The 11,675-nt window shown below is 34.9% G+C and overlaps 1 protein-coding gene across 1 annotated transcript in view; it reads left to right on the top strand.

Moving 5' to 3' along the window:
• LOC117318157 (cardioacceleratory peptide receptor-like) overlaps window positions 1-9,223 on the top strand; it is a 77,599-nt gene extending 68,376 nt beyond the window's left edge. The window contains exons 3-7 of the mRNA XM_033873173.1: window positions 6-203; window positions 4,061-4,218; window positions 6,661-6,826; window positions 7,729-7,869; window positions 8,127-9,223. Coding sequence (XP_033729064.1) covers window positions 6-203; window positions 4,061-4,218; window positions 6,661-6,826; window positions 7,729-7,869; window positions 8,127-8,365 — 902 coding nt within the window. The 3' untranslated portion in view covers window positions 8,366-9,223. The remainder of the gene's footprint in view (window positions 1-5; window positions 204-4,060; window positions 4,219-6,660; window positions 6,827-7,728; window positions 7,870-8,126) is intronic.
• Window positions 9,224-11,675: the final 2,452 nt, after the last annotated feature.

Here is an 11,675-nt window from a genome sequence, read left to right on the forward strand (position 1 = left end):
TTCAGATTTACTTGTTGGAATTTTCTTCATTCTGACTGACATTTTATGGAAAATCACAATCGAATGGCATGCTGGGAACGTTGTCTGCAAATTGATCAAGTTCACGCAGACGTTTGTTATCTACGGATCTAGTTATGCACTTGTCGCACTGACCATAGACCGACTGGAGGCCATAGCAAAACCAATGAACCTGCAGACAAGGAGTAAGTACTAAGTTTGTGTTGAACAACCACATGCGTCAATGTAACTCGGAGAGTTAACACGAACTGTCTCCTTTTCAAACTGTTGAATGGATATTTTTAATACAAAAGTATGTATTTCGGATCTTATGGAAGCAATACCTATCAATTTATCATATGAACAATTTTATTAAATTTGATGTGTGGAAATTCTTTCCTATCCTCATTTGAGAATGTGACATAACCCCGATTTGACTTAGATCTGTATGGCAAATGTCTCCTATGGATCAAAACATACTTACTCTCCTCTCAAACACCTGGTCTTATTCTCCTTTTACTTTTTCATGAATCTCCATGATAACAATATTTTGTTTATATTTTTTTATTATGTTTCCTTACTACGTCACAACAGGTTTTCATTGTATTAGCCAAAGAGTAAGAACTTTTTTAACAATAGACATTTGACAGGGAGAAACAAATGAAATTGCTCTCTCAGCCCTAATTACAAGTGACGTGGACACACAATTGTATTTACTTAATAGTTTGCATATAGTTTATGATCCAGTGACTTATCTGACATAAGGAAAGATATTTTGATAAAAGTAGTGTTGAAATGATTTTTTTTAAATGTACGAAACAGCAAGAGATGTTGCATCTTGTATGGGATATCCCTTTAAGGTGGAATATCGAAAGAAAAAAAGAACGCAAGTATCAAAACGGTAGACTATCGAGCAGTATGTTGATTTTGTTTTCAATAACCTCTTAAGAAGTGCCCAATTTATGTTTGGTTTGGTATTGCATTCGGTAACTTCCTATCAAAAGGATGTGAATTTTTTCGCTTAATGGCACTTCAAATAGTGACACTTAGTTGACCTTCCTCCGAGCCAAATTGTTTTTAATGTAACGAAGGTAATTAAACTGCATGTTGAGGCGGCAAAACTGGTACTACATATGTGTTTGCGGCACGGGGAAGCATGAAGACATTGAATAACACGGACTATTCCGACAATCTCAGCATGAGTCAGTACAATCAATATTAAATTCTATAATTGTAAGATTCAAATACTTATTAAACCTTAATAATTCGAGTTCCTGCAGGGATGATATCGGTTTTTGCTCATTAATACGTAAGGGCTGTTTTCACAAATAACCACACGACCATTCATGTTAGCAGGATTTACCAAAGCGTACTGAGGACGTTAGACCCCTAAAAACAAACCATAGCGTTTTCACTCCGTGCTTGGCGTGATGGATATTCTTATTGTCATCAATGTTATTTTAATCATCAGTAAATATTTTTACAATTGACTGCATTCATGTTAGAATGGATAAAACATATTGATTCTAGGATATTGTATATACAATAGAGCTGATGTTGGTGCGGATAGGCAGGAGAAAATGGCGAAGGTAACTAGAGAATTAAGTTGGTTACGCTTGAGCAATTCCGACCGTCCGGGGTGTCATCATGTTGTGGAACAAAATGTTATGTAATAGACTTAATCAATAATTATTCTTAAAGTGACACCAGCCCCTGCTATGTAGATGTCCTGGTAATTGTGGGATTCCAGTCCACACTATGAAATAGATTCATGCAAAGAATCGTGCTGCATCTCGCGATTTGTTCAGTCTTTTGCAAGATTTGAAAGAAATTATCATTTAACATACATAAGATTTCCATTTTTTATGATTGTTTTTCCAAAACGTGTTCATACTTTCTATTCTTTATTATAAACCCAAAGACAAGAAAGGGTGATATGTCTAACGTAATATTGCACTATTACAACAAAGATGTTGTTTCATTTTATACCCATTTTTTATTGGCATTAATGACCTTAAGTGTTTAGAATCTAGTATTAATAACAACAACAAAACTCTTAAAAGATGTGTAGAAGTATGTCAAATTAAAATCAATAAATGCAAAAAACGTAGTAACAGTGCTTTTATAATGATATGATGACAATAATGAGACCTAGGGAGTTACAAACCAAATATAGAGGTAGTTATATACCAAATATAGAGACAGTTTTATACCAAATATAGAGGTAGTTATATACCAAATATAGAGACAGTTACATACCAAATATAGAGGTAGTTACATACCAAATATAGATGCATTTTTATACCAAATATACAAACAGTTACAAACCAAATATAGAGGCAGTTATATACCCAATATAGAGGCAGTTATATACCCAATATAGAGGCAGTTATATACCCAATATAGAGACAGCTATATACCAAATATAGATGCATTTTTATACCAAATATACAAACAGTTACATGCTAAATATAGATGCATTTTTATACCAGATATAAAGGCAGTTATATACCAAATATAGAGGCAGTTATATACCAAATAAAGAGGTAGTTACATACCAAATATAGAGGTAGTAATATACCAAATATAAAACAGTTATATACCAAATATAGACACAGTTACATAGAAAATATAGAGGCATATACATATGCAACACGGAGGTTGAGTTCATTATTTTATCTGCTTGTTCGGTATATTACCTTATTAACGAAAGCATCGTTGACAAGAGTTAAACATTTTTGACTCGTGGGAATACACTGTTCATAGCCTGACCGACGCACACATGTGCAATTCGTGTGAAGGCGCAATGACTGTTATCGGTTTTTTTTTTCAATAAAATGTAAATGGAATATTGTAGTAACAAAAATATGACGATGAAAAAATATGATATTTGAAACATCTTACAGGAATTAATTAAAAAAACTGATATTACTTTGGAACTATATTTTGTTATTCCTGTAGTGAACATCCTTTCCTGCCAAATTAGAATCAGCTGTTTAGCGATTCCTGCCTGTCCAACTGTTACGTCTACTCTTATAACCCCCCCAAAACTGTCAATTTGGTTTTTGAAAGCATTTAATAAAAACACAGGTTTTTTTTTCTCTCGTTTACTGGTGTGTAAACATTTTTTCACAGATATTTTAACTTGGCGCACTAACGTGTGTCACTTAAAATATCTGCAAAAATTGCAGTTTACTCACCAGTAAACGAGAGAGAGAAAAAAAAGATCCCTTAAACATCGATCGAGAAACTTGACCTTTAAGAAACCCTTACTGGTAAACAGAGAAAGAATACGCCTGCTGTATCTCACAGCGGGTCGTAAGAGCCGAATAATTGTGCCACCAACCTGTTGATTCGAGAGTGGTTTCTCCTTTATGACCGAGAGTGGTTTCTCCTTTATGATCGAGAGTGGTTTCTCCTTTATGATCGAGAGTGGTTTCTCCTTTATGATCTGTTCAGCGGACATTGGAGAGTCCTAGAACGAGGCCCGATGTATCCCATTGCATATTGATAGTAGAAGGCGACTAAAAGTGGACCCTGAAAAATCTGGAATATTCTTCTATTTATATCTATCTTCAAATTAGGGGACATCGAAGAGATCAAAATAGATATTCTACCTCCATTGCAACATTGGGATCTTAAGTCTTCCCTTTCTTTCCTCATTGCTCTGTCTTCCTTTGTTTTCAGTCACTCAGTATTACCCTTTATTGGAAATGAAGCATATTTAAGTACAGTTAAGTATGTTTGAAGTATAATTTAGGAACGGTAGTGAAACAGGTATACAGCACAGTTACACAGACAAAATGTCTTTTGCCTGAAAAAATATTGATCTGAAATTCACCTAAAAATAAGGTCAATTTCACGTGAAGGGAAATTTGACCGGAAAAAAATGACCCTGCAATTGACCTGAATTTGACCTGAATTTGACCTGAATTTAACCTGAAGACATTTTGCCTATGTATACGCCATAAGTCAACGCAATATGTACGTGTATGCAGTATTTCTCGAAATATTACTTATTGAATACTTCATGTAATATGTAATCAATTTTTCTCTCGTGCAGGCAAACGTTACCGGGTACTTATCAGCTTGGGTTGGTTTTTTTCTTTCCTGTTTTCACTGCCACTTCTCCACCTTTTCAAAGAGGAAGTTGTGGATGGAGGTGCGGACGGTCTCAAAGTGCAGTGCTGGATGTTTCTTCCAGAACCATGGATGTGGAAGGTACAAAAAGTGATAGTTTTTCACCAGACGAACACATCGCAATTTTTTAAGAGGGAATGTATTTAATTATTTCATCAAGCACATGGCCTCCATATTTTTTTTAACAAAGAAAAAAAATTTTTACTGACAATAACAGACTCCACGAATATTTCATACAAATAGGAAAAGACACTAGTTAAACTAATAATCCGTTTTCTGTCGTAAATCAACATTTAACAGAGGACTTCTGGTGAATTTTCTTTTGTATGCAGATTGTAAAAGTAAATTTTGATTTTAAATATATTTTCCTGTCTATTCCTTTACAGAATACAGGATGTGGGGTCTGTTTATTGTTGGGGCCGCGGTGGCCGAGTGGTTAAGGTGTCCCGACACTTAATCACTAGCCCTCCACCTCTGGGTTGCGAGTTCGAAACCTACGTGGGGCAGTTGCCAGGTACTGACCGTTGGCCGGTGGTTTTTCTCCGGGTACTCGGCTTTCCTCCACCTCCAAAACCTGGCACGTCCTTAAATGACCCTGGCTGTTAATAGGACGTTAAACAAAAACAAACCAAACAAACCAATAGTCTGTTTATTGTGTCAGAGCATTTTGCAATTGTTCTCAATAATTCTGAATAAAATTATAACATAAGAATCAGGTTACACAATTGTAAAAGAGCATTGCTAGTTAATGAAGAATGCCAAGTTTATAAGCCTCCTGGAAAATATTCTGATCCCCCAGACGACGTCATTGTTTTCGTCACGCGCTGATAACATAGATTTTCAAGGCAATGAAAATACTTGTTGCAAGCAAGGTTAAGTTCCTCGAACACTGCTAATATTGAGGTCTTGTGACATTGAATATTTATCTTTCCTGACACGATATCATTGCAACTGCCGAGTTTTATTGCGATCAGAATTGAAGTACTTTGTCCAAGAGACAATTCAAACTGTCCTTGTGCCATGTGCATTGCATGCTGGAGAATTATGCCTTGTAAATGAAACGACCTCATTTCATTATTTATGAGATGTAATGAAATAGAATGATTTAAACGGGTTTCTAATTTCAATTTGATTAATTGAAGTTATAACGTTTTTATAACCGCTTATGTTTCGCCAACCTTTCAACAAAGGATCCTGTGTGTAGATTATGTTTATAATCAAACTACACCTTTGGTATTGAGCTGTCGATGCATATTGGCTCCGTTCAGCGAAAAAATCAAACAAATCCCACCCAAAGGATTCACAATAGCACCAAACATGTAACCAAATCGATTCAATCATGCGAAACCAAAATTGTCGTTTGTTCTCTCAGATTCCAAAAGCAATCTCGGGGATCCCATGGTCTTATCGCTGACTGACCTAGATCGATCGATATTATATTTTGGCCTAGTACCAATGCTTCTGCAGTGACGTCGGCTGGACAACGCGATTAGCATTAACGGCACACTCTCATCAGTCGCGTTAATAGAACCTGTTGAAATTAGATGTCATTTCAGCCAGATATGTATTATGAGAGTGTCTGTCAATTTCTTGCTGTCGTCTTATCATTGCCAGAGGAAACATTTTGCATTGCTATTACACAAAAGCAAACTACAAGCGCCATTTGAAATTCATTTTTTAATTGTTCCCTGACATTTGTCGATTGGATCAATGATACATGGACATTTAGTCAGTTTCGACTATCACAACTGTAATGAATATCTAACTCTAAAACCTCTCATTTTGATTTCGTTGTGTAAAGGTCTGTTTGATGTTGCTCGACGAAATGAAGCATACTTATTAAAAAAAGGACGAAGATGTCTTTATAAGTAGAAGCATTTCCCTAGATAACATGGAGGCAGAAGTAATCCAGCCCAGAGTTTGACAATTCTTTCGACTTACCACGTATCTTGAAGTTCTTATTATCACTTTGGATACTCAAATACTCACTTTGAAGGTGCATCCCGAAAAGTGGAGGAACTATTAACACCTGATAACACCAATCCTTGTTGGAACAAATTACTCAGAGTTAGCTGTGTTCCAATTCAACAGATAAATGATTTACAATAGAACCTTTCTATATTTTAAGAAATCCTTAAAAAGAACAGATATCAAACTGCAATTTGGTCGTAAATGTCAACATGATGATATATGAATGCTATAGTGCAGGTAATACAGCTTGACAACATGTATTAATTTGCAAAACATTTCATAGAACGTAAGTGCAGTGCAAGGATGGTAAGATGATATCGTTGATAAGATATTTGAGGATCTCAAATTATGTAGTCAATACCTTGAATCTTTTACTCAAATACTCTCTTTACCATGTCTGCCATGTTCATCCTTTATGTGCTTTGTCTAAAACTTCGTAAATCAAAAACTAACTAAGTGTCCACGTTGTCATAATTTATCATGGTGAACTTTACTTTACTGATTGAGGATTGAATGTAGATATTTTTAAAAGGCTTATTCATATTCTTTCAGCTCTACATCACGCTTATTGCTATAGCTATATTTGTGATCCCCGCCCTCATAATCATGTCATCATACATGTTTATCATCTGCATCATCTGGAAGAAAAACAAAGGTGCATTGTCCTCGCACGAATATAGCTGCGAGCGCTACCTTCTGGCCACGGCTCAAGGAAACGGTAAGTCACGAGATCATTATGATGTTAACTCGTTATTGTGCGTATTTAGAGGTCATATAACGACTGATTTTATATACATGTAACATTACATAGAACGGATTGTGACTGGGAATTAGCAAATAACACAACAAACTGACCATAATTGAATAACTCGTAATTATTTAAAGCTAATTAGTAAACATATGTTTCAGAGTTAGCTAGCAATTATGTTACCCTCCACTATGAACATATTTCTGATGATATGAAAACCAGTAAGCTACGGACTCATTCCGTTGTATTCTTGTTTGTTCGTCCGTACATGGTGGGGATAGTTTCTGCTTGCCTATTATATTATTTTACCAATTAACCTATCTTGAAAACAAACAAAAGCTATTTAAAAGAATTATATTTCTTTTGAAAGAAAGACAGAAATTAATGACGGAATCAATATCGATATCTGATGTGCAGTTTTGTAACAAGAAGATACAGTACTTTATGAGTTTGAATAAGGAAACTGCATAGTTAGGGAAAAAACTTGATTAACGAAGACAGGTATATGTTTAAAAGTCAACTCATGTTATATAAAAAAAAAATACATAAAATTTTCTTATTATTTTATTAATTGTTTATGAACCCTGATTTTAACTCGATTGGTATGGCCTGTGTCGACGTTGAGACATATGACATTTACTCTACTAGGTCAACTGGTCGGTCTTATCATCCTTGTAAATATTCAAGAATCTCAATAGGAATCTATATTTTTGTTCATATTTTGCCTTCGTTTTTATCGATTTTAAGTTAGAATTATTGATTTCGTTATCAAAAGAGTAAGCTGTGTTGTCCATACATACAGTTTTATACACATATGCCTATTGTATCTTTACTATAATAGGTTTACAGTAAATAATTTAACTTATTTACAGGAAAAACATATGGATCTCCATCAGTAGTGTTACACAGCAGTCGAAGGCGAGGCAACTGGACAGAGACAAGCATGAGTTCAAGAGGGATCATTCCAAGAGCGAGGATAAAGACAATTAAAATTACATTTGTTATTGTTTTAGGTAAACACTTTTTTAATTGTAAAAAGTCATGAGATGTCTGTCATACGAGACATTAATGGATTTTAAGGGAATTGCGCTAATGTATAACGAAAAGTATTCTTGTTCAAAATATCGTTTAAACTTATTGATAGTTATCATTAAGCATAATTAGTTTTAATCATTTCATTTGATAACGTTCATGAATAACTTTAAGCGTTTTATCAAATAAATCATATTTTATTAGAAATGTTGATATTCGTTTATTTCATTAATTCCAGCGTTTGTCCTCTGCTGGAGCCCATTCTTTGTGTATGACCTGCTGACTGCCTATGGATACATTCAAAATGGAACACCACAAACTATTGCTATCAGTACCTTCATACAGAGCCTTGCCCCGCTCAACAGTGCTGCAAACCCAATTATATATATCATCTTCAATACCCAGATGTTTGAAAAGTACTGCTGCAAACGCTATGGAACTCAGTCGCCTTCTCGAACCTCGACCTCCCATCTGTAGTCTAGGTCAATATATTCTGAGGAGGCTGTGTTCTTGTTGATTTGACTGATCACAAATATTTTCGGTCTTTGAGAAGCCAGAAAACAAGGAACTATACAGGATTTTGTGTCATAACATTTCTTAGTTTGTTTAGTCCAGAGGTGAAGCTCCTTGCAGTTCTTACTCCTGCTTAACGTATTTTGGGAGTGGAACGACTGGTTTTGTCGTTACCCGTATATTGCGTGGTGCCCTACTAGATGTCTTCAGCAGTATGCTTCAGTGAGATAGCACTATAAAGTAGGCACCAGTTCCACCTATTGCCGATATAAAGAGATTGGGTGTGGTGCCCTGCTGGATGTATTCGGCAGTATGCTTCAGTGAGGTAGCACTGTCAAGTCGGCATCATTTCCGCTCTATCACAAGGAGACAAACACGAACATATCACTGTCTCCTAAAGTACACACTACGCGTATGCAACTCACACAAAGCCATCCTAAATCATCATGCATTATGATTGCGTTAATAGCACTTCCTATATACTGCTTCTTTAGAAAATATCGAAGTACGTTTACAGTATATTAATAATATTTTTCGTCTCAATTTTATTTTGCGATTTCTAGATAAATATAAAAAGAGACAACCCTTCCATCATGTTCAACCACAACATCACGCGAGTATGTGACGGTTATGGTTTTGTCATTCTGGGATTCTAGAAGAACAAATGTATGGGCATAAAGAAGTAAATGATTAGAAATATCCACATGAATACGCCTTCGAGGTTATGTTTTTTCCTTTTTCCATGATCTCTTGTTTATGTTTAATCTGAGAATTGCTCAGCTATATATTTATTTAATTCCCAATTATCTTTTTCTGTTTATCTTTTACCCCCCCCCCCCCCCCCCCCCCCCCCCCCAAAAAAAAAAAACAACAAAACAAACAAAACAATCTATAATCTAGGGACAGGTGACATAAATGCATCATGAACTTCAAAATTTTGATCCCATATGACCGAATTAAAGGGAAAATGAAAAATGGGAACACTTAGTTTATTGTTAAATATGGTGGTTATGTAAAACGTTTAATTGCTTCTTATAGTAAGTCTCGTATATAATGTTTTACCCGGCCATCTCTAACGCACGGGATATGTGCTCATGCTTCTTATTTTTATTCATTATCTAATGTTGTTTTATGTCATTATATTCAACTACTAAATTCGATGTTACAGTTCGTTTATGAAAATAAAAATATATTTCTGCTTATTTTTAAATCTTACGTTTTGTCTTTTCTGTAACTATATCGGGTTTTATGTGATAATTCTCTTTTTTTTGTGTTACGGGGAGTTGTGACCAGTACGAATATAGATTTACATTGTGTCCGTCCGTCCTTCCGCACAGTACCTTGTACGGGCTTTACATCTTTCACTACTTGTAGCTGGAACTTCATACCTGGGCCACGTCTTCACCTTGGCAAGGCGGTGTGTCGTGAACCAAAACTAGGTCACTCTGATCTATTTTGACCTCTGTCCTATTTCACAGCAAAGATTGTCCGGGATCTATCTCCCAAAAAACTTATCACTAGAACTTTATACTTGGGTTACGGGTTCACCAAGATAAGGAGGTGTGCTATGTATCAAAAGTAGGTCACTGATCTATTTTGACCTTTAATTTCAAAATGTTTTATTGTCAACACAACAAGTATAATAACAAGGCATAGTTTACATAGAATATCATCTAGATTAGGTGTTGGCAAAAGGGATTGGACAACAGGCCTAGCCTATATTAGTCATTTCCTATAGATTTCTAGTTAAATGATCATAAGTATTACCAAATTAGTATGTAGAAGGAAAATTATTTTGACCTTTGACCTAATTCAAAGAAAAGATTGTCCGGGCTCACTGGAACTTATATATTTGGGTTACGGGTTCACCAAGATAAGGTGGTGTGTTATGTATCAAACGTAGGTCACTCTTACCTACATTTGACTTTTGACCTATATCAAAGAAAAAGTTTCTGTGCCTGATCTGCTGCTTTTCTTGTCGCTTGAACATCTTATTTTGTAAGAGGTTGGTCTAGGTAAGTGGTTGGTCAGGTTCATATTACTTGGGATTGTCTTACAGTGAACTTCTGATAGTACTTACTGAGATTATCAATATTCCTGAATTATTCAAATCGATACCACCAACCGCAATTCAAATGTAGAGGGTCCGTCAAACACTCATTGTGTAGAATTAATTCCAAAACAAATTAATTATCTGTGCATCACTGGCATATGATTTCACGATTCGCTGAATTACATATAAAGGACTCACTAAGGCATATCGACATCGTGGTCTGATATATGTTCGTGAACAGGTTAATACATACAAAATAATCGCTAAGAGATATTGGAATTTGGGTCTAAAACATATCTGTGTATAAGGATTATACATACAAGTTAATCATTGAGACATATTGAAATCTGGAGCTTGTACATATTCTTGAATAGGATTAATGCATCATAAAAAGTAATCACTAAGACATATTGAAATCTGGGCCTTATACATATTCATGAATAAGGTTAATACATTATACAAAGTAATCACTAAGAAATATTGAAATCAGGATCTGATACATATTCATGAATAAGGTTAATACATTATACAAAGTAATCACTAAGAAATATTGAAATCAGGATCTGATACATATTCATGAACAGGGTTAATGCATACAAGGTAATAATTGAGACATATTGAAATTTGGGTCTAATACATATTCATAAATTAGATCAATACATACAAAGTAATCGCTAAGATATATTGAAATCTGGGTCTTATACATATTCATGAATTAAGAAATTACATATAAGGTTATCGCTAAGAGATATTGAAATCTACGCATAAAACATATTCATGAATAAAGTTATAAAATATCAGGTCATGATTTAAGTAAATCAGTGTATTGCTATGCTTGTAGATGAAAATGCAAAATATACAAATGATGACGTCATACTTAATTATTTGCTTTCTTTATTCGTATTATTTTAAACAAATGTCATTCTCCAAATATGGGTTTTAAAACAAACATAAACATGTGGGCACACACGCGAACATAATTCACACTCAACTTGTAATGCCATAGCTACGATCACATACAATCAATGAGATGAATTTAATCGAAATACCAATTGGATGATATAATCATCTTTACATTTGATCCGCATTTCCCCATTGACACAATGCTAAGAGGCAGTTGCCACCATACGCCTATAACACCCAGTGCCTCAGGCTATAACACCCAGTGGGTCATGTGACATTAAAAAAGGCGTGATTTTTTTTGTGTTGGTTTATTTTTTT

Source organism: Pecten maximus, chromosome 19, assembly GCF_902652985.1.
Source record: "Pecten maximus chromosome 19, xPecMax1.1, whole genome shotgun sequence".
Lineage (NCBI taxonomy): Eukaryota > Metazoa > Mollusca > Bivalvia > Pectinida > Pectinidae > Pecten > Pecten maximus.